The 16,659-nt window shown below is 43.0% G+C and overlaps 1 protein-coding gene across 2 annotated transcripts in view; it reads left to right on the top strand.

The window, feature by feature from the left end:
* The window catches only part of PDE8A (phosphodiesterase 8A), a 310,375-nt gene that overhangs the window by 214,316 nt on the left and 79,400 nt on the right, over positions 1-16,659 (top strand). For both annotated transcript variants that reach the window (XM_019504133.1, XM_019504132.1), the window contains exon 2: positions 11,187-11,243. In XM_019504133.1, the coding sequence (XP_019359678.1) occupies positions 11,187-11,243 (57 nt within the window). The remainder of the gene's footprint in view (positions 1-11,186; positions 11,244-16,659) is intronic.

The following is a 16,659-nucleotide window of genomic DNA, read 5'->3' as shown; positions in this document are numbered from 1 at the left end:
CGGGGGGGGGGGGTTGCCGTAACTGTTAAATGGTTCTACTGTACTTTTAAAAAAACTGTTCATCCCATCGATGAAATGTGCAATATTTAAGCAACTCTGCAGGCTGACAGAAGCTCTGTGTATTACTGAACCAGACTCAAGTACAAGATCAGTGTCAGGTTTCAAACTCTCCTGTAGGTCCACAGAGATGAACGGGCATCTGTATTAAAGGAAACTAGTCACTCATTTCCTTGGCTAGGGAACAAGCTTCTGGCTGCTGAAGGGGAGAAGGGATCCCCAGCTATCTTTATCTACCTGTTTGTCTGTCTTCCTCATAACAGTACCCTGAGAGCTTTGTCCATCTGTGGTGGACAGCAGGCAACATTAATGTAAATATGTAGAGAAATAAAGGTAACTGCCACAAATAAAAAGAGTATCCCTGCTTTTCATTGAACAGAAAACTCAGAAGAACACTTGCAGCTGCAACAATGCTTGTTTCAGATTATTCTCTGCTTGTTAGTCATATGCTTCTTTAGAAACAAGTTTTGAGGCTAAGAAGCCTACATTTTTTTTAAATGTTCATGATTTTCCAAAGTTAAATGAGCATTTGTTGGGCTCAGGATGGGAAATGCAGGGTTGCAGTACTGAGTGGAAGTATTTATTATCATTATTTAATATAAGCAGGTCTGAGCTTTGTTGTGCTTGGGCTCTGTTATGCTTTTGCACGCAATAAACTAAAGCCTCTGCCTCAACAAGCTTGCAGGCCAAAAGGCAAGTTATAGCAGGTGCAGAGACAAACATGGGCCAGGGTTGGAGGTATCGGAGCTCTGAGCTAACAGGATGAGGATACATGTAGTTCTCAGCCAGTCAAGAGAAGCCATCTCAGCTCATTCCTTGCCTCTCTGTTAGCAGATTGCAGTTAGCTGTAGGCCCTTGACAGCAGTAGGATGATGTATTCTGTTCCCAAAATTAGGTTTTGTGACAACAAATACCAATGTGTAGAAACAACTCAGGTCAACACCCAGGCATGGAAAGCTGCTTCCCACAGTCAAAGCTCCAGGAGGTTACATTTTATGAGACGATTTCCACAATGATATGCTCCAGGTGACTCTACCCTGTTGTATCATGAGTGGTATACAGATCACCTAGGCCATGTCTATATGATCAGGGGTGTGCATTTGCAGCAGCACAAATAGTAGTGCCACAAATTTGTGCTGCTACTTTGTGCCGCAGTGCACACCCTTGCCGCTGCGCTTTGCAGCATGACACATTGTCCCGCTGCTCCATGTGCTTGCTGCAGCGGGTTGGCTGGGGCACAGGGGCTTTCTGCTCCCCCTCTCCACATGCTGAGGAGCCCTTGCACTGAGGCATCCTGCATCCCAGCCATGGAGCAGCTGGCTGGGGTGCACTGTGCCTGAATATGGGGGAGCAGGCAGAGCCCTCACTGAGGCACCCTGTGCCCCAGCCAGCTGGGGACAGAAGATGGTTTGCAGCGCCACAAACTGCACGTGCCTGCATGTCTGGATCTGGCCATAGAGGCCACTGCAATTTGCTCCAAGGCCCCCTCTCCATACAATAGTTTTGGCTCTGAGCCACCTGCCAGGTTTCAGCACCAAAGGAGAAGTGCATTCCTCATGTTCTTTCTTTAATGTCTGTCTGACTTCAGAAGGAATGATGGGCATCCAGCCTCTATGAAAAGCAGGTTTGTTTCTTAACCGGTGAACGCTTCCTAGTTTAAGACTGATTTAAAATGTATGAGAGCCCAACAGATCCACTGTCAGCTTTGACCACTATGTGCTATTTCTGTGCTAGAGCTACTTCTTTCTTGGCCTGACCAGTTTGTGGCCATTGCAGTATTGGTAGATAAAGGCATGAAAAGTTTGCCTGGCATGGAGAAACAGTAATTGGAAATTTCCCTGATTAGGCTGGGCTTTTCTCATAATGAAACCTATTCAAATATAGGTACCACAAAGATAAATGCAATAGAAATACATATAAAGGAATTGACTGAATGTCCAAAAAGAATCTTTTGGCCAGTGGCAGACACCTGTCATATCTTGGTGTAGCTGTAACCACCCTCAAATAAATAACTAACAAGTGGTATCCAATAGAAAGAAATATGGGAGGTAGATATGAAACAAATTAGAGCTTGTTGCTGTACTCCAGGGTGTTAAGATTGCTGCAGAATTACAAGAGGGCGAGTAGTTATAATAATATTAAACAATAGAACTACTGTGGTATATTTAAATCTCCCAGAATGCATCACAGCTCAACTGTTAAAATGCAGGCAGCAAAAATTTCCCTCTGGGCCAAAAGAATGTATTATTTGTACAAAGAATCTGCAAAAGAAAGAAGAAAAAGGCAGTTCTCAATCTGCCTACAAAATTAATACACCTGAGGCAGTGGAAGGTGAGTGAAATTTCTTTTTAAGTCACACAGAGGAGTTGGGAAAGCCAACACTAGGTATATTCTCTGCTGTTGCAGAATGCCATAGTCCCAAACAATGTTATTAAACTGAATTGTAAAGGTTTCTTGGCTTATCTCTTGCCAAACTTAAAGACCAACTTCTTTGATGTCTTCTGTGCTACTCCACCTGAGTATAGTTTCTGTCTGTCAACAGATAGAGACAGCACAGTATTTTGAAGCTTCTTACTGATACTATCCTCAGCATATGAAGGATATACTGGCTCTCAGAGCTCAGTATTATCTGCTCTCAGCCCACAGAGCAGCTGTATCCTTGTCAAATGAGAAGAAAAAGAAGTAGGTTGCAGAGGTCTATGGGAATTTCTTCCCATCCACTTTTATGCAGCTGCCTCTGAAGAGTTACATGAGACAGACTGAGGGTTCTAGCTCCCCCTTGCAAAGGAGGAAACAGTAGGGCTCAGTGTTGTGAGAGAGTTGAGGCATGGAGTAGTCATCAGGTTCCAAGGAGCATTTTCTAGGCATGGACTGACATTCAACTCCGAAAGAATAAATTTTTTGGCAAAGGCTTGGAGGACAGTTTCCAACTGATAAAACTGGCAAACTATAGATTTAGCTGACCTACTAGAATTCATTCAATTTGACCTAAACATGGAAATAGGCACCAGCACCATACAAGTACCTTTTTCTCATCTGAAGCAATTACATTTCCACATATTGTACTTTTTTCCTGTTGCCATTACCTTTGTAGACTTTTCAAGAATACTTCTTCATCAATTAAATTCTGAAGAATTGTTGGACTTGGTAGAACTCTGAAGGGCCGAAAGTATCTTTACTGCTGTTTTTGCATTTGTAGTGGTAGCTATTTCCGCAGCCTATGTATAGATAACCACTATTATAGGGTTTACAGTTTATTCAAAAATACAAGCCAGATCATTTAAGCTGATGTTTTTCTCTTTAGCACAGGATATAACTCCAAATGCTTTACCGCGTGCCCTTACCACACAGAAATAGCTGGCTCTAGAGCACAGTAAGCATTCCAAGGATCTGAACTGTACAAAGCTTATAGCCTCCAGGTGTATGTGTATAGGCATGTGTAAAGCAAACTATCAGTGAGAGAAGATCCAGAGCTTATTCCACAAATCTGTCACACTTCAGCTTTTGGATTGTTCAGATCCAGATCTGGATGCTGTATGTCAAAACCATCTTTACCTCAAATGCAATTTTAGCTCTTGTGTGAAGGCAACTGAGGAAATAGGACACACACACAAAATTTCACTTTAGTGGAGTTCTCATAGTGGTAAGTGTCATCTAGCTTTTGCTTTTCATGTTTTTAAACAGGTACTGAACAGACCAAGCTGGAAGTACTGTGCATAGTACATATAGTAATGTATTTGTAGAAGCTTACGAGGTTGGGTAGATGCTGAAACACATCCAACATGTTTGATTTGAAATTAGAATGCTATGTAAGAACATGGAAATGACAATTAGTGGGTCAGACCATAGGTCCACCTTGCCCAGTATCTTGTCACAGTGTACTGAGCCTGCTGCAGTATCTCTCCCTTCGTGGGAGGGCACTGGTCATCAACCAGCTGGTCCTGTCCATGCTCTGGCACTGTTTCAACACCATGTTCATGCCCCTAGAGCTGCTGGCTAGTCTACAAAGATAGGCGCTGGTGTTCTTTTGGCTGGGATGGCACTGGGTCTCTGTGGGTGTCCTGAGCCTCCCCTTGTGGGAGGGTGAGCAAGGCCTGATCTGCCTCCACAGCCAGGTCCACACCTTCTGCCTTCAGGCTCTGCAGACACTCCTCTGCGGTACTGGTAGCCAGGCAATGTGGTTCCTGATCCGCTGCACCTTCCTTTGCCACCTCCCAGGGTACCAGTACGACCAGCAGAAATTCTACCTGTGGGGTCTCCTCAAGCAGGAACTGGAGGAGCTGCCAGATTTGTACCAGGAGCTCCTCAGGGCCTGGAGGCTGCGCTCTGCCTCCAGGTCCACAGGGATGGTCACCTAGGGCACTGACGTCTTTGCTGAGCCTCTGTTTAAAAACCTGCAGCTGGGGGTGCCAGCAACAGAGGTACCTTGGGTGTGCCAGAGGATAGTCCTAGCCCACATCACTCGTGTCAGAGACCTCCGGGACCATGCTAGGCAGGGGTGGGCAGATCACTCTGTGCTGGCCTGGTGCATGGGGCTGCCCACGCTGCATGCTCCCTGCTGCATACTCCAGAAGGTAAAGGCTGCCCTGCCATCCACTGCCCTTGCCTACATTGACCAGCTCCTGCAATAGGACAGTCCCCACCCCCCAGTGTCTCCCAGCCCTCCAGAGCTCATTGTGGGGCTGCTGCCTCAGCTGGCCCCATGATGTTCCCTGCCCCAGCACCTCAGCAGTCTGGGGGATACCAAGCCAGTCCACTTTCAAACAGCCCACTGCTGCCAGCTCTACACACTCGTGCTCTGCATCTTGATCCCATTACACACCGGGGACCTCAGCTGGCGACTCCTCCACAGAGACACCTCCAACACCTGTCCCTTCTGCCCACAGACGGAGATCCTAGTGCAGGCGCGGGCAATTATTTTGGGCAGAGGGCCGCTTACTGAGTTTTGGCAAGCCATTGAGGGCCGCATGACAGCCAGCCCAGGGCAGACAAATATTAATTTTCTAAATTTTTTAGGGGCCCCACGGGCCAGATAGAATGGCCTGGCAGGCCGCATCTGGCCCCTGGGCTGCATTTTGCCCACCCCTGCCCTAGTGCATGCCTACCTTGAGTGTACCAGGTTGCAGCCTCTCTTCTGCCTCCTCCAGAACCTCCTGCTGAGGTTCTGGCTGCGCTTCTCCCTGCATTTGCAGACTTCCTCACCTCCTGGTCAACCTCCTGCTGACTCTGGCCAAGCTGGCCATCTGTAAGACCAGGAAAGAGGCTATGGTCAGGAAGAACCCAGGTGAGTGTGGGACTTCTGTTCCCAAGATGATGACTGGGGACATGGCACTTATCAAGGGGTGGGGCTACCCTTGCAGCCCTCCACAGCTCACCAAAACATGTTAAGCAGCAATCCAGCTGAAATAATTGCCCGCCCCTGATTTAAGGTGTAGGAAGTTCTGATTCAGAGGCTGTACCTAGTTCCTGTGTTCAGTAGCGACTGATGCACCTTCCTCCAAGAAACTGTGCAATCCCTTTTTGAATCTGGCTAAACTGTCAGCTTCCACAACATCTGGTGGCCATGAGTTCCCCACTTTAATTATATGCTGTGTGAAAAAGAATTCCCTTTTGTTAGTTTTAACCTTACTACCTATTAGTTTCATTTTCTGACCCCTATTTCTTGCATGGTGAGAGAGAGTAAATAGTAAATCCCTATTTACTTTCTCTTTGCCATTTAATATTTTGTAAACTCTTATCATGTTCCCCCTCAAGCATCTCTCTTCTAAACAGAGCATGCCTAGGCTCTGTGCTCTGTTGTGGGTGGATCTCTTTTTAATTCTGTGCTTCAGTTTTTGTGGACCATTCTTGGAAATATAGTACACATATAAGTACAAAGAAGAAATGATACAGTAGTTAATCTTCATAATATCCTTACTTTCAAGGATAGGATCATTTTGTGATAATGAATCTCCTTTTATGTTGCTAGGTCTTCTATCAATAAGTATTTAGGAAAGGTCACTTTGCTAGCTGAACACGCTACTTCCATCTCTCTCTAAAATACAATTCATATATTGTGGTTTAATACTACTGGATTAGATATCATTCTTAAACTTAAAGCTTGAGACTTGACAGAATGATTATTTGAATAAAAAGATATTTAGAAAAATATTCTTGTCCATTCGTTGCCACATTTTACTATGTTGTAAAGTCTGCTTATTATATAAATGTGTCATGTGCCTGGGTAGTTCCCACTGGCTGTGCACTGCAGCTCTGCCTGCTGGCAGAGAGGCAATTAGAAAGACTGAGTCATTTGCAAATTGTGGATGATTTGATTTGGATAAGCACTCCTCCTTTTCACTGCTCCAGTTACTCCTCTGCAGTGGAGCCCTTCTCAACACAGGTTGGTTTACAACTGAGGCAGCTGTCATGGTTTATACCTTGGACTGGACTGGGAGCTGAGTAAAAACATTGTGTATCACCTTCATAAAATACTAAGATCAGCCTGCAAAGGAAATGTGTCAGAATAGCATATGGTAGTTAATAGCCAAGGATTTTTTTTCCAGTTTGCTGTTTTGGAGGTTTTTTCTCCTTTCCAATTAGTAATGGTAACTGAGGCATTTTAGACAAAGCCAAGATATGAGAGCGCTAGTAAATAGGAAACCTGTGGAATGTAGGCCCTTTTGATGTGTCCCACATCATAACCAAGTAGTTTTATCACCATGACTAGCACATGGATTAAGCTGCTTTTTCCATCCTTTGCTACAAGCATTCTTTGAGCAAGCTCATTGAACAGATTTTTCTCCATGTAAGAAGGGAAAAGGGAAACCTTCCCCCCTCCTCCCCCAAAAAATGTGAATACATTTTTCCTGTAGATTCTGCTCCTCTGTGTAGTGAAAAAGAAACCTGAAATGCTTTCATAGGTTATGTCAGGTCACCATCTAGCTTGTTGTACTTTAATCAGACCAGTCACAGTTGTTTGGGTCTCTCTTTTGAAAGCTTATTTCAGTTGTTTGTATTTACCCAAATGTTCACTTATCTCTCAGCATTGGATATATGAATTATTTTTACTATTATTTTCACTAATGGTTCAATGTAGGGGTCAGAGGGTGTAAAACCCTTCACTGTACATGTAGTGGTTGGTAAGAACCCAAGGTCCCAGATCAACTGCCACTAAGGTCAGTGGACCTATTGGTTTCATAGTTTCATAGTTTCCAGGGTCAGAATGGACCTGAGCAGATCATCAAGTCCAACCCCCTGCCATGGGCAGGAAAGAGTACTGGGGTCAAACAACCCTGGATAGGGGATTATCCAGCCTCCTTTTGAAGACCCCCAAGGTAGGAGCGAGCACCACTTCCCTTGGAAGTTGGTTCCAGATCCTAGCCGCCCTTGCTGTGAAGTAGTGCCTCCTGATATCTAGCCTGAACCTACTCTTAGTCAACTTATGGCCGTTATTCCTTGTTACTCCTGGTAGTGCTCGGGGGAACAGGGTCACTCCCATTTTAATAAGTCAGATCATGCACTAGATCCCACTGATTTCAGTCAGACCTAGGTTTGTGCAGGAGCCAAGCAAGCATAGTTTAGCTGGGCAGAGATGCTTTCTAATCTGTCTTTTTATTTGCATAGAGAATGCAAACAGGTAATACCATTGACATTTTAAAATTGGGCAAATTAAAGATGGGGCCATACTGGAGGAGCCTGTAGAGGGTTGGTACAATCATCCAGAATTTTGCCCGCTTCTCACCGTTCGTCCCAGTTGGGCCCTCGTTTAAAGCAGTAGTCCTGTCGCTAAGGTTGTACGGGCCAAATAAACATTTTTTTAGAACACTTAAATTCATAACTAGGTGACTTACAGTATCCCAGATTCTGCTGTCATCATATCTGTGTATGCTCACATGCTTGTGAGGTTCATATCTGGGCCCCGAATTTAAAGGAAGTAGCAAAATATGCATTTAGATAAATGTGCATTGATGCAGTTGTTATGCCTTTTGTTTTACTGTTTGTTCTTGGAGCTTTAGAGTTATTTGTTAAGTTTATATAGTCCTCCCATAAGTCAGTTTCCCTTTTAATAGTATATTAATCCTTGCCAAAGCCTTTATTGTAATAGTTTTGGACACAGCACTTAACCAAAACTTCGATTCTCAAGACTACCAGCTGCAGAAATGCAGCTGAAATGATTAATCAAGTTATTTGAATAGACTTCAGCAGGTTTAAGAATTAACCAGACTTCAGAATTTCTAGCTGACATGAAGACAGGGTTTTTCTTCTATCCAACACAGAAAGTTAACATGTAACAAAAAAGGTTATTGCATTTGGGCAGTATGCGGAACTGAAGCTTAAAGAGTACATACATGGATGTTTCCAGTAAAAAAAAACTCTCCTGGTTGTGGGCAGAAATGTGTTTTACAGACTCAGCTAACTCTCCATTTGATAAATCCTTCTTGTTTTATCCCATTGAGAAGACCCATTGTTTTCAAGGAAGTAGGTTTGGTAATAGGGTGAGTAGGGTTGAACTCTGTGTGCATGATTTAAAAACCGGTGAAATATGGTACAAGTGGTCACAGTTGACAGTATCTACTTAAGAGGAGCCCTCGTCTGAAATAGCAGGGATTTGCAAGGGAGGCTGAGGTGTTTTACTGGCAGTGTGGTAGAGGGGAAAATTTCACAGCACCTGGCAGTACAATGTTGCTTGGCCAGAATCTGACTTTGAGGCCCAATTCTCCTAAGTGATAATGCTTCCTGTAATGTGCTAGTCTCCTTTAATGCCTGTAAGAGTCAGTGCTCAGTCATGTGCAGTATTAGACCTTCAGTCTTTTAATGCTTCCATAAATTGTTTTGCAAACTGTTAGAAAAAAAGAAGCATATGAAAAGCAAAACTGGCAACAATGATTGTATCTTATTGTTAAAATTAACCTTGGACCTGAACCAAAACTCTGTTTTGACACCTCTAAACTTTGATGAAGTTCAGCTGTGGATTTGAATTACAGTTCAGGCCCATCTTTAGTTGAAATTGAAAATACTTGCTGCTTTATGCTGGCAGCTGGACTGCACAAAAATAAATATTTCAAAATTTAATTTAAAGTGTGGTTGCGGTCAGAAAAGTGACTGTAAAAATGGTATCTCTTCGCAGCAGATATGTTCCCTGTATATCCTCCAGGAATTTCTGCTGACTTTACTGATTAAAACTAAGTTCTTACTATTGTTAATCCTGCAAAGCCAATAAAGCTATGACAGGGAGCTGGACTCACATATGCCTCATGCAATATCAACAAAAGTATGCACTAATTTCTTAGTACAGAATTTTTAGGACTGGCAGTAAGGTGAGAACTAGAACAAAGAACAAATCTGATAGATTTTTACATTCCAGAAAGAATGTCCAACGCTGGAAATCACAACGCCACCCCCATTTCAGGAAGTGTTTAAACTGAGCAAGCCTGGTCTGGAAATCACTGTGTGTAAATCTGGGACCCGTCAGTATCAATTGTACAGCCACTACCAAAAGCCCTCTTTAATAACAAGGTGAACATCAGTTCCTATGTTGGTTTTTTGGGCTTTACACTGGCATTCCCCTCCCCCCCGCCTCTCATGTTTTTTTTCTCATTTAAATTAATATTGGTGATTTCCAAGATGATTCAATAAAGCACGTGTGAAGAATTTTGAGGGCTGAGGAATGGAGCACTAAGATCATAGAGAGAACAGAGCATGTAATTTTAAAATATTTTATGTGAACTATGTTGATGGCTCTTTAAAAATATTTATTGGAAAAAAATGAGGCTGCAAAGGAGTATATCTCTTCAACTGTGGTTGTGCTCTGAAAAAGAACAATGTAAAAATACCACCTTTCCACTCAACAGATCTGTTCCTTGAGCATATGTATCCAGAGTCCTTTCTGTTTACTACATTGCCAAAAATAATTTTCTTCTGGTTTTTCATTCCCCTGCGCCCTGTAGTGCCTACACAACTTACAGAGAACCAGCTAGCTTCTAGTTCCCCTTTTGTATCAACAGAATTGTTTGGAGATTGTTTGCCATATCTCTCGGAAACCAAAAAAACCAAAATAAAAAACAAAATAAAGGTTAGTTGTATAAGGTTAAATAAACAATGAGAGATGCAGATAAACAGCAGGATTTTCAGGAGCATCTACCCTGCTTAAGTGCTTTTGAAAATTCTACTAAACCTCTAGATATGTACTTAAATACCTTTGCAAATCTGTCCTCAAGCCACTAGGTCACCTTTCTACTTAGTCCTGCCCTACAGGCAAGCGGATCATAAGGCATAGCCAGTGGTATCAAAGACAGTCAGTAGAGCTTGTGAATAGTAATTTACTAGTATTTTACACAACCACGGACAGTGTCCATCACTGCTCTTATTTTCTTTTAAGACACAAGAGAAGGAAGGATTCCATTGTGGGTCTCAGATCCCAAGCTGAGTTGGCACTTAGAAAGACACCCTTTTTACATATGATTTGAATATAATTTGAGATGGTAATCATTACTGATACAATAACCATGGTATACCAGAATGGTGCCTTTATACTATTCTCAAAGTAAAACTGTATTTTGAATATATGTATGATGTCAAACATTTATATTTGAGTGCTGTAATCTTCAGTTTAGGAAGGTGTCCTAGCAATCTGACCTCTGGGGAGTAATGTACCACTCAGGAGATAAAAAGTGCATGTGCATTTGTACAGCTTTCCTGTACTTACATAAGGAATTTCATTCCTGAAAAGGTTCCTTAAAGTGAAGTTACATGCTTTTGCCTTCCTTTTGAAAATTAAATGCTTTTTACACTTCTAAAAGGAAGCAATTTCTTAACATTTGCATGCGTCATAGTATAGCTAAAGTGATATAGAAATTTCTGAAAAATAACGAGCTGTCTGCCATGCTTATGTGACTAATATATTTCTTTACATTTAAAGTCACAACGAGAAATGACTTAAAGAACAGCTTGCTGATTTGTAACCTTGTTAATGTGGCACTGAATATGAATTTCCAAAAGCAGCACAGCACCCTTGTAAACAGACAGACTTATAATGATAGCAATATATCTGCTGGTAAATAAGAGATGTCTTCACTAAGAGAGCTAATTTTTCTTCCACTGTGTGTGGATACTTCTAATTAAGAACATTTTCCTGTTATTGTTTTTAGGTGCCACTAACAGATGTTCAGTTTGGCCCTATGAGACTCCATCAGGATCAACTTCAGGTAACACCTTAGGAAATATAAAAACTCGTGTGTGGGCTTATGATCAGAACTGTCTTCACACCTATCCTCTAATTGGCACAGAGAACAATTAAGTTAAATTAAGTATTTCACAGCACAAATTAACTCCAGATTTTTGGCAAGGCTCACAAAATTGGCCTGCAATATCTGTGCATGTAAAGCTTCCTGGGGCTTATTTGCATTCAAGGTAGTAAGTGTGTATTTAACAGATATTTATGTACAGCAATTCTAAGTAGTTTCACATGCTAAAAAAAATTTCACTTTTGACCAGCCCATCCCCAGTTTCTGGCTGGATCCAGTTTTCCCCTGGATTTCTCAACTAACTGAATATACCATCTATAACAGGGGCAGGCAATTATTTTGGGTGGAGGGCCGCTTACTGAGTTTTGGCAAGCCATCAAGGGCCACATAATAGGCAACCAGGGGCAAATAAATATTAATTTTCTAAATTTTTTAGGGGCCCTGTGGGCCAGATAGAATGGCCTGGTGGGCTGCATCCGGCCCCTGGGCTGCATTTTGCCCACCCCTGATCTATATAACCTGTTCTGGTTAATCTACCACATTTCCATCCTTGTTCCAATCCAATCTGTTTTTCACCCACTTCATTTTTCTGAAATTGCTCTCAACAAAATAGCTGTCTGATAGTCTGGATAGACAAATCTTACAACTCTGCTCCATCCTCTTGCACTTCTGCCTTTTGATTACCTTTAATACTCATGAGGGTAATCTCTTTCTAGAAATTCTGTCCTTACCTTTTTGTTCTTCTTGCCTCTCTCTGAGTGTTCCTACAGTATCTCTCTTACCACTTTCATCTCGTCCCCTTTTCTGTGGGTATAGGCCCACAGGCCCAGTAGACCATCATCTATGCTCCAGTCATCTTCTTTTTCTATACCCAGTTTCAATATAATATTATCCATTTTTATGGCTTATACTAATGTCTAGCTCCAAAAATTAATATAAGAGTGGCATCTTCCCCTTTCCTGATGGGTCTTCCTCCTTCCATACTTGTCCTTTTGACATCTTCTGGATGTTTCACTGTCAAAACTTCCAGCCATTGTCTTTAGTTATAGCTTTGTGTGCTGTGAGGGAGAGGCCTCTGTTACCAAATTTTTTTTTTCATAGTTTCATAGTTGGTAGGGTCAGAATGGACCTGAGCAGATCATCAAGTCCAACCCCCTGCCATGGGCAGGAAAGAGTACTGGTGTCCAACGACCCTGGCTAGGTGATTATCCAGCCTCCTTTTGAAGACCCCCAGGGTAGGAGCGAGCACCACTTCCCTTGGAAGTTGGTTCCAGATCCTAGCCACCCTGACTGTGAAGTAGCGCCTCTTGATGTCTAGCCTGAATCTACTCTCAGTCAACTTATGGCCGTTATTCCTTGTTACTCCCGGTAGTGCTCGGGGGAACAGGGACTCTCACATTGCCCGCTGGGCCCCCTTGGCAAGCTTATAGATGGTCACCAGGTCCCCCCTCAGCCTTCTCTTGTGGAGGCTGAATAGGTTCAGGTCCCGTAGCCTGTCCTTGTAGGGCCTGCCCTGCTGCCTCCTGATCATGCAAGTGGCCTCCTCTGGACCCTTTCAATGCTGTCCACATCCCTCCTGAAGTGCGGCGCCCAGAACTGGACACAGTACTCCAACTGCGACCTGACCAGTGTCACATAGAGAGGGAGGATCACCTCCTTGGAACGACTTGTGATGCACCTGTGGATGCATGACAAGGTGAAGTTAGCCTTCCTGACTGCATCCTCACATTGGCAGCCCATGTTCATCTTGGAGTCGATAGTGACTCCAAGATCCTTTTCTGTCTCTGTGCTGATGAGAAGGGAGTTCCCCAGCCTGTAAGCATGCTGCTGGTTCTTCCCCCCCCAGGTGCATCACCTTGCACTTGTCAGTATTGAAACCCATCCTATTCTCATCTGGCCACCCGTGTAACCTGTCCAGATCAAGCTGTAGCCTGTCCCTCTCTTCTAGCATGCCCACTTCTCCCTGGAGATACTCACAAACTGATCAAGTGACCTTCTCTTGGGTAAGGTAACTAGGTCAAGCTCCTGAAGTCTTTACTTGAAGGCCTGGTTTCCAGTTTTTTAAGCAATCGTATTTCTCTTCCCTAAATACTCACCACTTTTTCAAGATACTTTTTGAATTGAGGACACCAGAATGGAACACAGTAATAGAAGAGGAGATTCGTCTTTAAGGCATTGATGAGACTTTCAGTGCTGATGGGAATGTACCACAAGGATGGGCCAGTGTAGCCTAGCTGAATAAAACATATGTTAGTGCCCATTACACACAGCCCCCCTCACTGCCAACTCTTTTTGAAGTCATGATGAGCCATGACATTACATACATTTTGATTTCCTCTTCAGTCCCTCAGCTGAGCTGTGCCTTTCTTTCCCATTTCCAATTATTTTGTTTCTTTAGGCTTAAATGCCTGGCAAATATCATGAAATGGGGCCCCGAGCAGTTCACCAAGAATCCCTCTGTTTCCCCATCTCTCAGCCTATTGCATATGATTAGTATGGCCCCACCCTCCATGAGATGAAGATGGACCAGGTTGACTTGCACCTCATCTGCATATATATTTTTGGAGGATCCCAGGATTCATGGCAAGAACACCCAGTTCCTTTCATGTGTGAGGACAAATTAGCACATGGATCCTTTGTGGAGGGTATCTGAAGTACACACACATACTGAGCAGTGCTGAGCTGTGGGGTCAGCATGGCTTGAAATGCTGTTGACTCTGGTGGTTCCTAGCCCAATGAACTATGCAGTAAATCATAAGCCTTTGACTTTGGACTGCATAGTTTGTACTACATATAAATAGGTTCCAAGTGCAGGTATGAACTTGTTTATGGAGTGTGTATGCTAAAACTTGCAGCAGTTTAAAAAAAACGGTAACGTGCATCAATTCAGGATGAACTAAGTGCATGGATAGTATATGGAAATCGCTACAGCCATGTTTAATTTCAAGGTTGTTTTTCACATTTGCTCCTCACTTCGATGTGCTCAGGGAGAGCAGGGTCTGATAGCAAGGAGAGGGGGAGTGGTCTTCTAGAGAAAAAGCTGGGGGAAAGCAAAGAGCAAATGAGCTACCCGACCCCTGCTGTAGCAGTGGGAGGGGACAAATTCAAGGGAAACCTCCAATAATTAGATTCTATACCTGGAAAATTATAACAAACTTCTATATATTCCATATATAGAATCTAATTATTGGAGTCATCTTATAATCAGGGTCATCTTCAATTCAAGTAAATATGGTATTTTCTAGAAATCTCTGTTGATTGTCATTAACTATAGTATCCTTCTTTAACTGTCTATTAATTAACTTCTTTAACAACTGTTCCGTTATTTTGTCTAGGATGGGTGACAGCCCCTTAATTACCAAAGTAATTCTGGTTACACATTTTAAAGTATTGATACAACATTAACATATTCAGTCCACTGAAATTCCCTCAGCGTTCCAAGATTTTGTGAAAACCAGTATCAATGGTCTACATAGCTCCTCTAAAACTCTGTTATAACACTAGCTATTTTGAAGAAGTTGAACATCAGTAACTATTGTGTAACATCTTCCTACTACTTGGTGGTGTAGAAAGTATTTCATGATCAGTCATCATATGATGAGGAAAAAACTTCTAGCTTTTTCCTTTGACTGTATCACTGTTGACCATTTCTATCCAGTAATGAACCAATCAAGAGTTAGTTAGTACAGCCTCATAATATACCTGGCAGGTACCTAGGTATTATTATCCCCATTTTAAAGATAGTAAAACTGAGGTACAGCAATGTTAAACAGCACATTTATGGCAGAGCCAGGAGTGCAACCCAGATCTGCTGACTGCTGTCCTGTGCTTTGTTATAAAGGCATTTTCCTCATAAGGGCGTTATAAATTAACTTCAATAAATATAGCTCAAACTATGACATGTTTTTAAAAAGAGTCTAGTAGAAACTACTGTTCATTGCTATAAAAGGAATCTGAGCTAAATGAGTACAAAGTCTCTTACCCTTACAAAAATATGCACTACATGTAAATGTTAAGATTTATTGGTAGACATTCCATCAACCTGGTCCAAAGTGTAACCACGGGTGGAATTCCTAAAATAATGCAGAAGTATAAACTACAGTAGGCTCTGGTGTGATTTTAAAGAGGTCCTAGATTATTGTTTGACTACACTATATATCTGTACATAGTTTGTACATATATCTGTACATAAATTATCGAAGGTGTGCTGTTGTGAGACAGTGAGCCAAATTTGGAACATGTCTTTGTTACCCTTCATTCTCAACTGGTTCTCTATATGAAGTTGTCTGCATAAGCAGCGTTTAACTAGACCTTATATTCTACCCATGAACTGCCCAGAGACGGATTCCTCTTTGCTCCCTATAGATATCAACCTGATTCATATTACATTGAAGTCGACCAGAGTTTTGCTATTGACTTGAATTTCCTTTAGGTCAGGGCAGGTCTTCACAGTTACACAGTGATTTTGTGACAGAGCCAGTGCTAGGTCCCAGTCTTGTATTTTAATCACAGCATTCTTGCTGTGAAATAAATTGCTTGACAGACTCCACATGCAGGTTCTAATTGGGGTGTGCTGCATGCAGAGAAATACTGACCAAAATCTCAGACCGACATGCATTCATGTTGACATGCTTATCCAGGATTCGGAGGCCCACCAGAACAGGGAGTGCATATTACAAGGGAGCCCATACCACTAAAGTACCTGTGCAGTTTTTTTCCCACAAATTTGAGGCAGAATTTATACATAAACATGCACAAGGTAAGCCACCCCTTGACTGCAGCAGTGTTAGTATATCACTCTAGCAAACCACCTCAGCATGGATGGTGGATCCAGGATGCTGTAAAGGGGATTGCGGAGCAGCAGCCAGCACTGCAGGGGGTGCACCCCTGCCTCCAGCTTGACAGAGCTGCTCCTGTCCTGCTCCAGCTGAGCTGCACAGGGAGCTCGTCTCAGCCAGGGACAGCGGCAGTGGCAGCAATGGTGAGTCCTGTGCCTTTTCCCAGACTGGTGGGAAACACCTAGGGGCATCTAGGGCATCACACAGAGAAGAGAAACCTTCCTGCTCTGCTGTTACTGTCACTGGCTAAGCCCATCAACCCAGGCAGCTGGGCTGGGTCGGGGCAGGAGTGGCTCTATAGCTCCCTCCACCCCTAGGGCAGCTGGGTGTAGTGGCAGCAGTGAGTGTGAGGAGGGGGTGGGAAGGGATGAGTGTGCCACTGAGCATGGAGAAAGAGGGAGGGGGGAATTCTTACCTGATTCAGGGACTTAAAAATGTTCCTGTCTGATGCTGCCAGTGCCATCAAAAGGAGAGGTCAGATCATGCCACTGTACCCCTTGTGGATCTGCCCCTGCACTTCAGTAGATGGCACTCTGTAC

Source organism: Gavialis gangeticus, unplaced genomic scaffold (genome assembly GCF_001723915.1).
Source record: "Gavialis gangeticus isolate Ggan-Ray unplaced genomic scaffold, GavGan_comp1, whole genome shotgun sequence".
Taxonomy (NCBI): domain Eukaryota; kingdom Metazoa; phylum Chordata; order Crocodylia; family Gavialidae; genus Gavialis; species Gavialis gangeticus.
The sequence above is the reverse complement of the archived record's forward strand: the minus strand, read 5'-3'. Positions and strand labels throughout refer to the sequence as shown.